This window comes from Natator depressus, chromosome 7, assembly GCF_965152275.1.
Source record: "Natator depressus isolate rNatDep1 chromosome 7, rNatDep2.hap1, whole genome shotgun sequence".
Classification (NCBI taxonomy): domain Eukaryota; kingdom Metazoa; phylum Chordata; order Testudines; family Cheloniidae; genus Natator; species Natator depressus.
In genome coordinates, this window is record NC_134240.1 from 116,194,117 (window position 1) to 116,213,117 (window position 19,001).

The 19,001-nt window shown below is 44.3% G+C and overlaps 1 protein-coding gene across 2 annotated transcripts in view; it reads left to right on the plus strand.

Moving 5' to 3' along the window:
• The window catches only part of LOC141991179 (VPS10 domain-containing receptor SorCS1), a 400,215-nt gene that overhangs the window by 112,991 nt on the left and 268,223 nt on the right, over window positions 1-19,001 (plus strand). For both annotated transcript variants that reach the window (XM_074959393.1, XM_074959392.1), the window contains exon 2: window positions 13,790-13,857. In XM_074959393.1, the coding sequence (XP_074815494.1) occupies window positions 13,790-13,857 (68 nt within the window). The remainder of the gene's footprint in view (window positions 1-13,789; window positions 13,858-19,001) is intronic.

Below are 19,001 nucleotides of genomic sequence, written 5' to 3' on the forward strand. Positions count from 1 at the left end.
ATGCAATTCCCTTCCCCCTTGCTCCCCCCGCAAAAGTCTGTTACTCAAGGACATCACCCTTATCTTGGTTGTACTTGCCTCATGGCCATGCAGTGCCATTCAGTAATTCTGTCAAGTGGTATCTTTGCCTTGTGACAGAGTACTAAAGAGTGATTTATTGCTTGAATACACATCACTTTCATGAAAGCGATTTGTTTAAACAACAGTAAAGCGCTAAATAAATTATTCATTGCATGCTAATTTTTCACTTTTATGTGCTGTAGTAAGTTTCAGAATAAGTAGTCTGTGAGGCATGATATATCTCACATTAATCCTGGGTGATTTTTCACTGCTAGTCCTTTTCCCGAGGAAGGTCTTTTGCTTCAACCTTTATCTATGCAATATCTTTGCGATATTTTTCCATTTCTTCTGCAGAAAGGATCGGATGAATTATGCCTGGAGCTCCTGGTTGGAGGTTTGACGGCCAGCAGGGGAGATGCTTTATGTCTGGAGTTTATGGGTGCTACTAACCCCTTCAATAAATACTCTGGGTCTTACTGCAAGGCACAGCTACTAATACACCCTGCAAAGTATGCATCCGATGAAGTGAGCTGTAGCTCACGAAAGCTCATGCTCAAATAAATTTGTTAGTCTCTAAGGTGCCACAAGTCCTCCTTTTCTTCTTGCAAAGTATGATGCTCACAAACAGCATGTACATTTTCAAAATGTCTCTTTATACCATTTTCTTTGGAGATTTGCATGCTGTTTTCTTTTAGCTGCTGGTGGCTAGAGGGGCAGTCTGGTTTGCTCATAAATTAGGTGGTTGACTTGCTCCTCGCAGGTGTATTTTCACATGAGGATGCAGACTTTCTACTTCCACTTCAAAAATTTCTACTCAGCATATAAAATCGTCACCCCCCAGCAAAGCACAAAGACCATTGAATGGCTGTCAAGGCTGCAGTTGCATTACAGAGTAGTTAGGGGACATATCAGCTTGGTGTTTTTCTTTAATTGAACCTTTCACCCTTGCTGTGTATCCACACGAAAGCACCACCAGTAATTGTATGTTGAGTAAAAGGTGTTGATTGACACAGAAATTTTGTTCAGAATGCTTTCCGGGTTCAGCCTGCTCTGATCTTAATTCAGAAACAATCCCCCAAAGGCCCATGTTGATATACAATGAAATGAATAAACAGAAGGGTATATTCTCCTCTTGATGCATACATTTAACTCTTATGCTAACAGACATTAAGCATCAAGAAAATAATAGACGGTTTGTGATAGATCCTACCCATTGAGACGTGGTCTTTGAAAAGCAGCCTGCTACATTCTTCACTGCATTCACCTGTACAGCTCTTCTGCATTAATATGCTTCAAGAAGACAGACAGACGTCTACAATTTGTGTCATGGCAAACCTGGTGGCTGAAATTTGTGACTTTGTCCTCACCCATAACTATTTCACATTTGGGGACAATGTATACCTTCAAATCAGCGGCACTGCTATGGGTACCCGCATGGCCCCACAGTATGCCAACATTTTTATGGCTGACTTAGAAAAATGCTTCCTCAGTTCTCGTCCCCTAATGCCCCTACTCTACTTGCGCGACATTGATGACATCTTCATCATCTGGACCCATGGCAAAGAAGCCCTTGAGGAATTCCACCATGATTTCAACAATTTCCATCCCACCATCAACCTCAGCCTGGACCAGTCCACACAAGAGATCCACTTCCTGGACACTATGGTGCTAATAAGCGATGGTCACATAAACACCACCCTATACCAGAAACCTACTGACCGCTATTCCTACCTACATGCCTGCAGCTTCCACCCAGATCACACCATGTGATCCATTGTCTACAGCCAAGCTCTAGGATACAACCGCATTTGCTTCAATCCCTCAGACATAGACAAACACCTACAAGATCTCTATCAAGCATTCTTACAACTACAATACCCACCTGCGGAAGTGAAGAAACAGACTGACAGAGCCAGAATAGTACCCAGAAGTCACCTACTACAGGACAGGCCCAACAAAGAAAATAACAGAACGCCATTAGCCGTCACCTTCAGCCCCCAACTAAAATCTCTCCAACGCATCATCAAGGATCTACAACCTATCCTGAAGGATGACCCATCACTCTCACAGATCTTGGGAGACAGGCCAGTCCTTGCTTACAGACAGTCCCCCAACCTGAAGCAAATACTCACCAGCAACCACACACCACACAACAGAACCACTAACCCAGGAACCTATCCTTGCAACAAAGCCCGTTGCCAACTGTGTCCACATATCTATTCAGGGGACACTGTCATAGGACCTAATCACATCAGCCACACTATCAGAGGCTCGTTCACCTGCACGTCTACCAATGTGATATATGCCATCATGTGCCAACAATGCCCCTCTGCCATGTACACTGGCCAAACTGGACAGTCTCTACGTAAAAGAATAAATGGACACAAATCAGACGTCAAGAATGATAACATTCAAAAACCAGTCGGAGAACACTTCAATCTCTCTGGTCACTTGATTAGAGACCTGAAAGTAACAATTCTTCAACAAAAAAACTTCAAAAACAGACTCCAACGAGAGACTGCTGAATTGGAATTAATTTGCAAACTGGATACAATTAACTTAGGCTTGAATAGAGACTGGGAGTGGATGGGTCATTACACAAAGTAAAACTATTTCCCCATGTTTATTCCCCCCCACACACACCCCACTGTTCCTCAGACATTCTTGTCAACTGCTGGAAATGGCCCACCTTGATTATCACTACAAAAGGTTTTCTCCCCCCCCCCCCGGCTCTCCTGCTGGTATTAGCTCATCTTAAGTGATCACTTTCCTTACAGTGTTTATGGTAACACCCATTGTTTCATGTTCTCTGTGTATATAAATCTCCCCACTGTATTTTCCATTGAATGCATCTGATGAAGTGAGCTGTAGCTCACGAAAGCTTATGTTCAAATAAATTGGTTAGTCTCTAAGATGCCACAAGTACTCCTTTTCTTTTTGCGAATACAGACTAACACGGCTGCTACTCTGAAATCTGATCCCCAGATGTGACGTTCTGCCAGTGAGAAGAAAGCTATTGTACCTTTACTTTGGGAATCCAAGCGTCTCTGCTTCTGGCCCTCATGACAACTAATTTTCTGGATCCTTCCTTTTAACTGCTTTTCTCGTACTCATGATGATCTTTGTTAATTATTTGTCATATGGTAGCACTCAGAACTAGTGCTGGTTGGAAAATTCTCGGTTGAATTAGTTATTCAGAATCATTTGTGAAAATCTTTGAAAATCCCCGTGTCAATAGACTGCCAAAACAACTCATTGAGAATGTTTTCTTTTTCAAACTTCAAAACACATGCTGTGTGGGGGAGTTACATAAGTCAGGTGGTATTGTTTCTATTCTCTGATTGGATGACGTATGCAACTAACCGTACAGCCCAAACTGAGAATTTTGGCTATTAAAATGCAATGCATGAAAACTTCAAGTCATTCTGAAAGCTGCATGATCATAGACAGCCAGCATGCTTTTGAAAACTTATGTTCAAACTAGCTTTCATTGGTGTATCTGAGTTATTGGCACATTTTATTGCTGAGAGTGGCACAGAATTGGTCTCCATAGTTTACTACGGGATTCACAGGACAGTGAACAGCCAGAAATACATGTGCAAGTCAGCTAAGTTGATTTTGGCTGCCCCCTAGTGGAATATACCACATACCTGGTCATGATAGTGTGGTCAACACTAACTAGACCAGCGTTTTTCAAACTTCGGGTAGCGACCCAGTACTGGGTTGCAGCATGTAAGGCACTGGGTCGCTCGGGTCAGCACCACTGACCGGGACGTTAGAAGTCCCATCAGCGGTGCTGCCCAGCTAAGGCAGGCTAGTGCCTACCTGTTCTGACACTGTGCTGTGCTCCGGAAGTGGCCAGCAGCGGGTCCAGCTTCTAGGCAGGGGGCCACGGGGTCCCCGCGCTGGCCCCGCCCTGAGCACCAGCTCCACACTCCCATTAGCCAGGAACCGGCCAATGGGAGCTGGGGAGGTGGTGCCTGCGGGCGAGAGTTGTGCGAAGCTGCTTGCGTGCTTCCGCCTAGAAGCCGGACCGGCTGCTGGCTGCTTCCGGGGCGCAATGCGGTCCACGGTGCCAGGACAGGTGGGAAGCCTGCCTCTGCACCCCGGCTGCGCTGCTGACTGGGAGCCACTGGAGGTAAGTCCATGCCCCAACCCTGTGCCTCAATCCCCTGCCCCAACCCCGAGCCCCCCCCAAAAGCTGGAATCCCTTCCTGCATCCCAAACCTCTCATCCCCAGCCCCACCCCAGAGCCAATACCCCCTCCTGCATCCCAACCCTTGCCCCAGCCCTGAGCGCCTCCCCAACCCAGAATACCTTCCTACACCCCAAACCCCTCATCCCTGGCCCCACCCCAGAGCCTGCACTCGCTACCCAGAACCCTGACCCCCTCCTGCACCCCAACCCCCTGCCCTTCCACACCCTGAACCCCCTCATTCCCGGCCCCACCCCGCAGCCCCTCACCCCAACCCTCTGCCCGAGTCCTGAGCCCCTCCCACACCCCAAGCCCCTCCCACACCCCAAACCTCTCATCCCCAGCTCCACTGGGTCATGGGCATCAACAATTTTCTTCAGCTGGGTCCCCTGAAAAAATGTTTGAAAACCACTGGTCTAGACAACTGATGCCCATATAGTGCTGTCAACACTGATGTCCATTACTATTGTTATTTATTGATTTGTCTTATGGTGGCATCTAAAGACCCCAACCTAGTTGTTTTTTTTTTTTTTGCGGGGGAGGCATTGTGCTAGGAGAAGAGCTTACAATCTAAACAGACAAGACAGACAAAGGGTGGGAGGGTAAAGGGAGGCAGAGAGAGAGATTAAGGCTTTGTCTTCACTGACACTAACACGGAATAGTTATCTCACTGTGAAATCCGAGGTGGAGACAAGGCACTTGTAGTTTTTGATGTGAGGTAGCTAGATGGGGTCTTCGCTATACTCCCTGCTCCTAGTTGACCTCACGTAGTTTACTGCATGGTAAACCTACTGTGCCTTGTCTCCACTATATTCTTACAGCACGATAGTTAACATGCATTAGTTGTCCTAGGGTAAAAACACCCTTTTATTGACTTTGTGGTGGGAAGAGCGGCGGAGCTGCAAGGGAATTGCCGCCGCGAGACACGGACTGCCGTCCCATTCGGAATGCCGCCCCAAGCACCTGCTTGGAAAGCTGGGGCCTGGAGCCAGCCTTGCCTGTGGCTTGGAAAAACAAAAGCATCTTTGGGCTTGTCTTCACAGCAACAAATAGCTCAAGTTGCTCCACTCGACCTAGCCTACCTTGAATGAGAGCAACTGCACAACACCACTCAAACTGGGATTGGATTAGCCTCTGGTGGGTTGTAGCTGGTAGTTAGCTGTACTCAAGCTTCAACTCGCTCCCCTGGCGTTCACCTTAAACGTGCTAGCTAGATTGAGTTTGATGCACCACTTCACTTGAACGTGAGATTTATGAGTGTGGAAGGGAGTTGGGTTGGGGCAACTCTTAAGTTACACCTGGAGGTAACCCTGCAGGGAAAGACAAGCCCTTTGTCAGCTACCGGGGCGATAGGTGCCCATATTAGAAATTAATTTGCAGCAAAACAGTATAAAACAAAGTTTATGCTAGACACAAATGTGACAGGAAGGGACTGCCAATCTCTTGTCCATTTGGATTTTAAGCAATTCAGGGCAGGCCTTGTGACATTTTTTGTCTATATTCAGGTTTTTAAGGACTGTTAAGCGTGTACCTATTCGATAAGCAACACAAGTCGACACAAATTTTAAATCTATCACGTTACTCCCTCTCTCTCCCATCTCCACAGTGCAATGCAGAGCCAGAAGTCTACTGCTGTGGATGAGACTCAAATCCCAGTATAGGTCATAGTGCCTTGGGATGCTGTCTTGTTACCATGGCAATCTCCCATACCCAGGAGTCACTGTATGAGGGCGTTGCCGTGGTAGACGCGGCTTGGTGAGGCTGCAGCAGTGTTGCAATAGCTATGGCCGGTTCTGATAGCGGGCCTGGAGGGGGCTCCCAGCACAGCCAAGGAGCCAAAGACACCAGAATGCAAGGTGTCGGGGAGCCTGCAGTCTTCCTGGCCCAGTGGAACAGAGACCCCTGGCCAGGACTGCAAGGACAAGCCCCCAGCTGCAGGATAGGCCACCCCATGGATGAATGTTTCCGACGCAGGGATGCCTCCTGACTGGTGAGAGAGGCTGTGACAGCAGAGCCGCTGCTGCAGGGCCAGTGATGCTAGATCCCTGCAGTCACGAGGTGCAGGGGGAAGCTGTGGTCCTCGTAGGGCAAAGCGTAGACCCTCCCCACACACACACCTCCCCTGGCCAGGACTGCAAGGAGATGGACATATACTGGAATTTATGAGACTTTGTGAGAGGTCCATCACCTCTCAAAAAAGTCATCAGCCACCACTGCCAGCCACTGTTATTTGGGTGAGTAGATTTAGGCCAAGATTTTCCAAAGTTATTAGTGATTTTGTGCTCCCAAAGCGGGGACGTCTTAAAGGCCTGATTTTCAGAAAGCGCTGAGCGTTCAGCCTCTGAAAGCCAGGCCCTTTTAAGGTGTATGTCTGGTTGAGGACCCAAAATCCAAGGTGTCCAAAACAACTAGGTTCTTTAGAAAGTGTTGGCAATTCACTCTAGGCTCCCAAGTTTCAAAAACTTGGCCACCATAATGTAGAGCTGATTGAAATTTTTGTTCATGAAAACGTTTTGGGTTGTGAGGCACAATGACTTTTCAACCAAAATGGAAGTTTTCTAACTGAGCTGCTTGCTGCCCTGTCATTTGAGGACCAGATGACCTGCAGGCCATCACCTGTGTCTGGGCCTCAAAACATCACCTGGTATGCAGCCAATTAGTCACGGGTGGAGCTAAGCCCCCCTCTGCCAAAGGGCCATCCCATCCTGTGCCACTTCCCTTAACCAGGAAAAGGTGAGGAACCCATTTCAAAACCACCTTACTTCAGGGGCCTGGAAGCAAAGCTGTATCTTTGCCAGTAATAACAGAGTTTATATCTCTGGAAAGAACCAAAGAGTAAAGTTTCTCTTTTCATCTCAGTTTTTAAAAGAGCTCACATCAGAGCAGGCATAAAACCCGATTTTCAGCTCGTGTGTGTGTGTGTATGTGACGCATCACTATTTTGGCTGTTCTTTTCTTCTTGCACTTGTTAGTTTGTATTGATTGGTAAGTGTGGGGAACGGGAAAGGGAAAAAAAAACAAGGGTGAAGGGTGAGAAATTCTGTTTTATTTCATTACTGCGTTCCATCACAGCTCATATTTTGACACTTAGAACAACATAATATGCATGTCTTTGATCATTAGGTTCCTCTAAGCTATCTAGCGACAGCCTGGGAAAACAAAGCAAAAAAACAACCGCTGTAACAACAAAACCCACCACAGTATTAAACACAGACTAACCTTTTGCAGTCTGAATAACAAAGAAATGAAAACAGCAAAGGAGAAATAATACTTTTTAAAAAAAGATGGACTTGCACAGGTTATTGAAATAACAGTTTAACAAAAAGTGCATAAGGGAATTTGGCATAAATAAGCAATTTTGCTGCCCATGTGTTCACATTGCCTGTGTGTCTTGGTCTGGAGTAACCATCCTGCTGCTGCTTCAGGAAAAGTGAATGGAAAAGAGAGACTGTTGTGGAGGTGTTCTCTGATGAAACCTAAGAGATATGTTATGTGTGCAGCATCCGGTGCAGAAGTGTGTTGAAGTCAGAATCCCTACACAGAGAGATGGCAGAAAAAGTAGTTTTGTGGTCAAGGCTCTGGACTGGGAATTGGGAGCGCTGGCCTTACTTCTTGGCTCTGCTACAGACTCACTGCGTGACCTTGGATAAGTCTTTTAATCTCTCATCTACTATGATGGGAGGGGGTTGTCTGTATGATTCTAGAATAAGATGCGATTGACTAGTATAAGGTGACCAGATACCACAGTGATGGGCATAGACTAAGAACCTAGATAGATATCACCAAGTAATGAAATAACAAAAATGCCTTCTATTTGTATGGTGTCCCTTCCCAAAAAGGATCTGAAAGTGCTCTCCTCATAATGATCCAGATGTCAAAGTGTTTCACAGATAACTAGGCTTGGAGGGATTAGACTTTTATTGCTACATGTTGGTAAACGTTGATTTTGTGGAGGGGGGAGAGATAGCTCAGTGGTTTGAGCATTGGGCTGCTAAACCCAGGGTTGTGAGCTCAATCCTTGAGGGATCTGGGGCAAAAAATGGGGATTGGTCCTTCTTTGAGCAGGGGGTTGGACTAGATGACCTCCTGAGGTCCCTTCCAACACTGATATTCTATGATTTCACCATACACCGACAAACTGAAAAAAAAAATTCAATATATAACATTAGAAATTTACATACAGGCAAAGTCAGAAAAATTCCACTTGAGAACTCATTAGAGTTTGATTTAAGGATATTTATTTTGTATATTTTGACATGTGATGTATGTAGACAACTTGTGTTTTAATTATTGTAAAACTTTAACCTTTTGAATCTGAATGTCCACTATAATTAAATAATTATTGTCTGACCCTCCCAATCTCCTGTGACTGTGAAAATTTAAATAGATGAAAATGTAAAAAAATGCATGCAATTATGGGTTTTAAACAGTTGTGAACATTTAAATTGCCAAAAATTGAAAAAAAAATTTAAAATAAACATTGATTTTAGCTGTTGAAATTATAAAAATAAAAAGAAGAAAAAATTGAATTCTGCCAAGCCTGCAAATAACAGATCCTGCTGTCATTGAAATCAGTGGATACATTCCCATTAACATAGATGGGAGTAGGACAAAGAGAATTTATATAATTTGTATTGAGATTACCCATCCACCACTGGGAGCCATCGTGTGCCAGCACAATATTATTAAGGAGCAAAGAACCACTTCCCTAAATGGGATTTTTCATCAGATTTGTAGAATGCAGAGTAATTCCTAGAACAGGTTTGAAAAATTTTGACAAAACAGTTTGTCATCAGCAAATACGGTTCTGTTGAAACTGAAATCCTTTGTGAAATGGTGTCAGTTTCGCTGAAATTTTGTTTTGGAGGGAACAAAGGTTATAACAAAGCAGAAACTTCCTGATGTCATGTCATGAATTTAAGCTCTCTGGCTCATCTTTTTAAAGTGTTATGTAGGTTTCCTTTGAGTATGAGGACTGATAGGTTAGATATAGAGTGATTGCTTTGTGAAAAGTTTCAGAGTAGCAGCCGTGTTAGTCTGTATTCGCAAAAAGAAAAGGAGTACTTGTGGCACCTTAGAGACTAACAAATTTATTTGAGCATAAGCTTTCGTGAGCTACAGCTCACTTCATCGGATGCTGCCTGCCACAAGTATTTACATGACAATGAATGGCCCTCATGTATCCACCCCAAACGCATTGCCAAACTCATCCATTTCATCCTCACCCATAACAATTTTACATTCAATGAAAAATACTTTGTCCAAACAATGGGAACAGCACTGGGTACTGGGATGGCATCCCAACATGCCAACCTCTTCACGGACCATCTTAAAGAAGCAGAACAGCAAATGCAAAACCTGGCACACATATCTCCACTGTAACAATGATCAACACTGCCTGCAACACACCTTTCAAGATCCATGGGTCCTACGTGTGGTGTACCTCTTCCAATGCACTAAATGCCCCAATATCAACTAAATGGGTGACACTAGAAAATCACTCAAATGGACTCACACAGCAAAAAGATAAAAGACAAAAACACCATATCACCTGTGGGTGAACACTTTTCATTAAGCAATTGTTTAGACCTGCAGCTTCTCCCCTCCGCATAGGTACTCCACCTTCCTTAGAGGCGGTAGCCTTTTCAACGGGACAAGCCCACCCGTCAACCGCTGTCAATACGGGGGTGGGAGGGGTGGGGGGGTGTTAGGTCAGCATTTTCCACACCTCTGAGCAATGCAGTGATATCAACATAAGTTGGTAGTGTAGACCAAGCCAAACTCTGACCTATCAGTCCTCATCCTCAAAGGAAACCTGCACAACATTTCCAAGAGACGACCCTGGGAGCTTAAATTCATAATTTTGCTAGACACGAAAAATTATAGTCTTAATAAAGACACTGGATTTATGGCTTTTTAGAACAATCTGTAACCCACTATCTTCCCCCCTTTTTCCTATAACTACAGGGGTGTTAATGGGCCACTTAACTTTCTATGCATCCGATGAAGTGAGCTGTAGCTCACGAAAGCTCATGCTCAAATAAACTGGTTAGTCTCTAAGGTGCCACAAGTACTCCTTTTCTTCTTTCTTTTTTCTTTTTAGTGATCCCTTAGAATATGTGCTAACTACTTATGAGATCAAACAAATAGTTTAGCATATTTAGCAGTGACACTCTGAGTACCTTTCCCAGACCTATAGAAGAGCTCTGTGTAGCTCGAAAGCTTGTCTCTCTCCACAACAGAAGTCAGTCCAACAAAAAAATATTACCTTGCTCACCTTGTCTCTCTAATATCCTGGAACCGACATGGCTACAACAAAACTGCATATAACATAGGCAGCGACTCTGTGGGTGCTCCGGGGCTCAAGCACCCACAGAAAAAAAATAGGGGTGCTCAGCACGCACCAGCCACAGTGGTTCTGCCCCGGGGCTGGCTGCCGATCAGCGAGTGGCTGGTGGGAGGAGCTTGGGGGAGGGGGCAGAGAGGAGGGAGTGGTGGGTGGAAGAGGGAGCCTTGGGGGAAAGAAGGGGACAGGAAGAAGCAGAGCGAGGGCAGGGCCTTGGGGGAAGAGGCCAAGGGGGAGCAGGGCCTCCATCTGGAGTGTTGGTGGAGGATCTGCTCCAACTAATCTATGTAATCTCTCTGTTTTGAGAGGACAAGTGGGAAAGAAGGGAGACATGCTAACCTTTCGTTATGCTCCTGTTCAGTTGTAGACAACCGGAGAGCTCTCTGTTTTAACTCAGGGAGTGTGGGCTGCACTGCTTCCCCCTTTAGAGATCTGGTAGATTTACTCAACTGGTTTAGAGGCAGCAAGTCTAGTGGTTAGAGCAGATGATACAGAGGGCAAAAAACCTGTCTTCTTTTCCCCCTTTACTGCTGGCTCACTATGTGCCTTTGGCAAAGGTTGCATAAAGTCTCAGGACCTCAGTTTCCCTATCTGCAAAATGCGGGATTGTAATCATTATCCACCCTACGAGAGCACTTTGTCCTTTGGGTCACTACTCAAGCTGGGTGGAGAATGGACATCACTTTGCTGAACACACTGAGGGACAGTGACAACATAATTCTGTATCTTTAACACACAGCTGCCTGCTGCCAATGATAACCATTCCTAAGAGGGTTGTGATTGAAATTTAGCACTTACAAAGCCTTAATTGGCACGTGTCTTTGTTAAGCATATGCACCCTCTGTGGGAATGCTATCTGACATCCCAATAGGGTGCCGGCACCTACTACATGCTAGCATTCTCTTTAAGAGGTACTTGTACTAATATACAGAATAATCAACTTTCCTGCACTGCAGCTGTAGGGCCGTATTGTAGACACTTCCTCCATTGACGGAGGGGTTTTTCCATCAATGTAGCTAATCCACATCCTTGAGAGGGGGCAGATAGGTTGACAGCAAGGATTCTTCCGTTGACCTAGCTGCATCTACAACCAGGCTTTAGGCTGACTTTACTATAGCACTCAGGAAGCAAAATTTGTCACAGCCCTGAGCGACATAGCTAGGTAGATCTAATAATTAAGTGTAGACCAGGCCTGAAGCTTAACTTCCAAGATCTTCACCCTATTTCCTTGCCTGACCCCACAGCATATTTGGGGTCAGGAAGGAATTTTCCTCCAGGGCAGATTGGCAGAGGTCCTGGAGGTTTTTCGCCTTCCTCTGCAGTGTGGGGCACGGGTCACTTGCTGGAGGATTCTCTGCACCTTGAAGTCTTTAAACCATGATTTGAGGACTTCAGTAGCTGAGACATAGGTTAGGGGTTTGTTACAGGAGTGGGTGGGTGAGATTCTGTGGCCTGCGTTGTGCAGGAGGTCAGACTAGATGATCATAATCGTCCCTTCTGACCTTAAAAGTCTATGATTCTGTGATTCATGGGGCTGGAAGTAGGATTCTGGGCCTTGAGCTGTAAAAAATATAGGCATCTACCAGCTGAGCTACACAAGATGTCTCTTAACAACAGTAGAACTTCAGAGTTACGGACACCTTGGGAATGGAGGTTGTCCGTAACTCTGAAATGTTTGTAACTCTCAACAAAGTTTGGGCTCCGGATCCAGCAGCTGACACTCCAGGCCAGGTTTCAGCAGCAGCTGAGCTCCCTACTCAGCACTTGCATGAGTTTGCAGTGTGTGTGTGTGTCCTCCTGGGTGATGGGGTAAAAACAGCATGTCCCCCTCCCGGCGGGAAGGAAGGGATGAAAGCGGTGCAGACCCCAGTGCTGTCCTGTTCTGCTGGCTCCAGCTGCCTTGGGCTGGCAGCCCCAGCATCTTGCTGTAAGTGGCTGCCCTGTGCGTAGGGGTGGGGGTGAGAACAGGGACAAGCAGCCCAGGTGTGCCCACCTTTAAGATGCAATACAGCATTTGCTTTTAAAAAATGTTTTGGTCTCTGCTGCTGCCTGACTGGTTACTTCCAGTTTCACTTGGTGTCCAGTTGACAGGTCAGTCCATAACTCTGGGGTCCGTACCTTTGAGGTTCTACCGTAGGTCTCTTTCTCATCTTTGTGGGCCCACCACTAGAGGGCATCATCATCATATTCACACACAATAATAGGAGGTTTACTTGGGACGCCCAGGAGCTAAGCCTACACCTCTTTCTATGCGAGGACAATGGGACCATTTGTGTTAGTACATTGTACTCGGGTCAGTAAAGGGTGAAAGATCTGGCCCAGAAATCCTTAATTTAAAGCAAAACTCAGCATAGTTAATCAAACCATAAGGTATGATTAGGTTGCCTGACAGAGATTTTTGATCCCTAAGCAAAATGTTGGAAGGTATCCCAAACCTCATGCTTTGGAATTTAAGCCACTCTCTACTTTTTAGCGGTTAGACTGAGGCCTTAATGGGGGGCAGATTAGCCCACATTGGCCTTCTTCAGGGTTCTTACATCTTCTTCTGGTACTGACCATCATGGATTCTGGCTGAAAAGGACCTCTGCTCCATTCCAGACTGGTGGTTCCCATGCTCAGGAATCCCAGTGGAAGGCAAGTATCAGGGGGTAGCCGTGTTAGTCTGTATCCACAAAAACAACAGAGTCCAGTGGCACCTTAAAAACTAACAGATTTATGTGAGCATAAGCTTTTAGTTTTATGTCTGCATCTGTAATTTTCACTCCATGCATCTAAAGAAGTGGGGTTTTTACCCATGAAAGCTTATGCTCAAATAAATTTGTTAGTCTTTAAGGTGCCACTGGACTCCTTGTTGTTCCAGTGGAAGGCAATCACTCTTTCTGCCACATACTGCAGATATCCTCCTGTATCTAAAAGTATTTTGGCTGGCATATCAGCCCCCTCACCCGCTTTGCCTCCTGGTGGAAGAAGGCACTGTAAAATGTTACCGCAGCACTGAACAGGGAAAGGTCCGCTCAGTCTACAGCATCTGCAAGCACTTCTCATGTCAGTTTAGCCAAATGCTTTAACAATTCGTTCAATTATGTTAAGCACCCATTAAAGGAATCCTAAACCCTCCCTCGGGTCATTTCAGTTCTAGGAGATTGTAATTGTTTCAGACTAACCACGGTTTCGTCTTTTGCCTCCAGGTGATTCTAATTCTGACCAAGCTGTATGACTATAGCCTGGGGAGCATCACCGAGAGCTCGCTTTGGAGGTATGTAGATAAACTGAAGGAATAATTATCGTCTTACTTAAACACGAACACTCCGGTACAGTTCTTTTATTGAATTTAATTGGATTTTTTACATGCTGGAAGGTTCACAGCTAAGCTCTTTCTTGCACTCTCTCTCTTTCTCTCTTTTAGTCCTCTGTTCTCTCATTCTTGGGGATGATGGGACTGAGGTCTGATTGTCTTGTTCAACTAGCTAGATAATGCATTTCATGTAACTGTCACTTAGGGTTTTCTTTGTTTTGTGTTGTTTTACACACAATCCTGTTCAGAATTAATAAACCAATTGATCGAAACCCAACTAACAACCCTCCTGTTTTGATCTGTAACACTTGAATTTCAGTTTGCAATGGCAAGAGCTCCATCCCACAAAGCTGCCCCAGTGGTCCTAGAGTAGAACCACAGAGTTTGGGACACCTCGGGAATGGAGGTTGTTCGTCACTCTGAAATGTTCGTGACTCTGAACAAAACGCTATCGTGGTTCTTTCAAAAGTTTACAACTGACCATTGACTTAATACAGCTTTGAAACCTTACTATGCATAGAAAAATGCTGCTTTTAATCATCTTAAATTAAATGAAACAAGCACAGAAACAGTTTCCGTACTTTGTCAAATCATTTTTTTAAACTTTCCCTTTATTTTTTTTTTAGTCGTTTACATTTAACACAGTACTGTACTGTATTTGCTTTTGTGTGTGTGTGTGTGTGTGTGTGTGTCTCTGCTGCTGCCTGATTGCGTACTTCGGGTTCCAAATGAGGAGTGTGGTTGGCTGGTCAGTTCAGAACTCTGGTGTTCGTAGCTCTGAGGTTCTGTTATACCTCATGTGTAGTGCCTGTAGGGGTGCCCCTGTGGTTGAGGACTGGTCAAGTGAATAGTAAGGGTTTCCTAGCCCACATCCATTGTTATTAGGACTGGGTGACTGATCACCACTTCACATTTCCATGTTCCCTTCTCTTGTAGAGATTTATGAATAGACCAGGCACATTATGCAGGTTGTCTGCCTACACTTACTGCTTGACTGCGAGTGTCGTGTAGTGGTTAGAGCAGATGGCCTGTTAGTCAAGACTCCTGGGTTCCCAGTTCTCTGGTTGTATTATAGTAACTCTTGCTGAGGTCAACAGAAGTTGCTCATATGCTGTGAGGGAAGAGAAAAGCAGTAAGCCCCTGAATTGTTTCCCAAAGTTGTTACTGACATGCTCTGTGTGCATGAGCAAGCTGCTGCTGCCTCAGTTTACCCTTTTGTAAGAAGGGTATAGGCATATTTATCTACCTCACAGGAGTGTAGTCTTTTCGGAGGGTTAATTAGTTAAGGGCATAGGCTACCTTATTTCCACCTGCTGAACTCTTATGGGCAATTCATGAGTTTTGTGCAATGATCACAGCTAAAGCCCTCTCTTGGGCTCCTGATGCACGTGCTTAACTTGAAGCTCATGAGCGATCCTGCTGTCTCCATTGTTGTTGTCACTCTCACATGCACATTGAGGACCTGCGTCAGATTTTTCATCCTCTGAGCTATCTGGGAATGTTTCCCATTGACTTCAGTGGGCTTCAGCTTGACCCTCGAGTTTGTCAATTGCTTCGAGAACCTCAGAGGAAGAATTTCAGAGTAACAGCCGTGTTAGTCTGTATTTGCAAAAAGAAAAGGAGTACTTGTGGCACCTTAGAGACTAACCAATTTATTTGAGCATAAGCTTTCGTGAGCTACAGCTCACTTCATCGGATGCATACTGTGGAAAGTACAGAAGACGTTTTTATACACACAAACCATGAAAAAATGGGTGATTGTCACTACAAAAGGTTTTCTCTCCCTCCACCCCACTCTCCTGCTGGTAATAGCTTATGTAAAGTGATCACTCTCCTTACAATGTGTATGATAATCAAGGTGGGCCATTTCCAGCACAAATCCAGGTTTTCTCCCCCCCCCAACACCCCCCCCCCCAAAAAAAAACATTCGTCAGGGGAAGAATGTTCATATGAGTGTCAAGTATGGGTTTTTTTCTATTTTCTTCTCCTCTCTTTCCTGGTGAAATCCATGTTCTTTGCTTCACCGGTGGCCATGAGTGAGGATCCTTGTGATGGTCCCATTGAAGGTATCCCATTTTTGGTGTAATAGGGGAGAAAATGATGGAAGGGCACTTATTATTTAAAGCATCTGACACACATGTTTAAAAAAATCAAGGAAAATAGAAATAAGAAGGAGGAAAAAATATCCTTCATTTCTCTGATTTGTTTGATTTCGTGAGAGCTGATGTTGGCCAGTGAAAGACCACACTATCCCTGGTTTACTTTGCTTTCACACATTGGTGACTGTTTCCAAAAGATAGAGGAGAAAGGGAGGTCTTTCTGTATCTACACACAACCTAGGAAAAGTGTCTTCTCTGTGATACATGGCATACAAATAACACACTTCATATTAAGGGTACATTAATAAAGTGCTGGAAAATGATTAGCTGTTGTTTATAAGTAGAGCTGTTTCTGAGTAGTTTGTGTTATAACTGGTCAGAAGTAGAGCTATGTGGATTACTGATGTTTTGGTTCACTCACAGTTCTGAAAAACTGAACACAAATTGGATTGGGTCGACCTGAAACCATTTTTCTTTTTAAATATTCAGCTAAATGAAAAGTCAAAAAATTGCTATGGGTCAAACGAAGTGAAAGATTTTCATTAATAAGATGCAAAGAAATTTCAAAACAAAAGGAATTTTGAATTTTAAAAAATGAAACTTAAAAAATGTCAAAACAAAACATTGAGGTTTTTTTTCAGATTGTTCAAGTATTTTTTTCAACCAAAACAATTCAGAGAAATTAACATGAATTTGCAAAATGTGTTTTGATCTTAAAAAACCTTTGGCTGAAAAATTTTGCCCAGTTCTAGTTATAAACTCGGCAGTCGAAGATGTTATCGATGGTCATGAGCAGTCTATTGACCAGTTGGGCTCTATAGCAATCTATAACACACACCGCCTACTGATCATAGCATACAGATTTACTTTCTTTATAAAGATACTAATATTGGGCAGGATGGCATTTCTTTTGAATTCCTCAGCCAATTTAACTTCAGTCCCATCCTATTTCTACAGTGATAATGTATGGAGCTTGTCACAAATCCAGTGAGTAAAAAAGATACTGGCAGTTGACTTGTGTATGTGAGAAAAACAGCAAAAGGGAGAGGCAAGGAAATAGGCTGAAGATCTTGGAAGTTAAGCTTCAGGCCTGGTCTACGCTTAATTATTAGATCTACCTAGCTATGTTGCTCAGGGCTGTGACAAATTTTGCTTCCTGAGTGCTATAGTAAAGTCAGCCTAAAGCCTGGTTGTAGATGCAGCTAGGTCGATGGAAGAATTCTTGCTGTCAACCTAGCTGCCCCTGTCAAGGACGTGGATTAGCTAAATTGATGGAAAAACCCCTCCGTCAAGATAGGAAGTGTCTACAATACGGCCCTACAGCTGCAGTGCTGTAGCTGTCCCACTCTAGCGGCTGTAGTGTAGACATACCCTTAGTGGATCAATAGACTCTTGGTGGCAAGTGAGATGCTGCCTCTGAAGCAAGCGAATGAGATTTCTTGCCGGCTGGACCTGGCATTAACTACACCCTAATCCTCTCGATAGATTTTTTTCCCCACCATTCTTGGGTTGTATTTATTTATTTTATTCAGTCAAGAAAGAGAAAAGAGAGAGAAGCAAAGATTATCTCATGCTGAGCAATTATTTGAGGTTTTATTTTTCTTCCTCTCCCAGTTATCTCTTGGCTCACAAAGAGGATTACACTTTGAGGCTTGGGAGAAGATGGTGATTTTTACTACAGGAGCAAGATAAGCTTAGGTCTGAGATAAATAAAATAACAGATATAGAGAATAACAGATATAGAGTCTGTGAGGAGTGAGGGGAAATAATCTTCTCCCTTTTCTTTTTTTGTTGTGATCAGAGTTCTGGTGGGCCCTGCGTTGAACCTTTCCTTCAGGGCCTGAAGAGGAAACACAGCTAACTGCATGCCATTAGCCTCAGCCCGCAAACATTTAGGCATGTGCTTTACTTTATTCCCTTGAGCCGTCCCATTGAAATCAGTGGGACGACTTCTGATAAGAATCCCTACCTTTTGTATAGTGCCTTTCATCAGTAGATCTCAAAGGGCTTTTCAAAGGAGCTCAGTACCATTATCTCCATTTTACAGATGGCATAGAGAGGGAAAGTGACTTGCCCAAGGTTATCCAGTGGGCCAGTGACACAGCTAGGATCAGAACTCAGGTATCCTGAATCCTAGTCACTGCTCTGTCCACTAGGCCGTGCCGCCTCTGTTGAAGCACACGTGTAAACAGTTGCAAGATTAAGGCACACTGTCAGACATGACAGGCATCCAATTTATCCCACTCACTTCTCCGACAAATTACATTTACTGCTTTAAATTGTCCCCAAGATAGTACCCCCATCTCCACCTGCCTTATCCCCCCAAAATCGATTAGTCCTGCAAGACAAGGGCTGCAAAAGTCTCAGTATCTCAGATCTTACCTACACCAATGTTTGGTCAACAAAGAGTATACAGTCATTGAAGTCATTAGGGTTACACCAGTGTAAAATGGGCGTAAATGAAATCAGGCTCGTGATCTTCTAACTAGGAAGGGATGCAAGCAGCATGGCCTTGTGCATTGAACTTGGGAACTCCTTTATTCAAATCCCAGCTCTGCCTCTGCCTTGCCGTTTGGCTTCAGGCAAATGTAAAATGGGGATATTAATCACCATATTTCTAGACATCTTTTGAGGGTTAGATGATTCATGTTTGCTATGGTTTGAAAATCTAAAATGATAGGTACAGAATAACTAGAATTATTACAGTGGTTAAAGAAATATAGAGAGTTTCAGAATTCCCGGATTCTGTTTCCAGATTTGTCACAAACTTCTTGGGTAATCTTGAGCAAGAGTCTCTTAACCTCTCCATCTATCAGTTTACTCAGCGGTGAAACAGAAAAAATATTTACCTTCCTCACAGAGTTTGTTAGAAGTCTCAGTGAATTCATGTTTGCAAAGCGCCCTGGAGTCCATGGATAAAAGGTAGTAGAAGAGGAAAGCAGTTTATAGTTTAGCTCATCCAGGAATTCTGAAGTTAGAGGAGAGGAAAGTGATCAGGAACAGTCA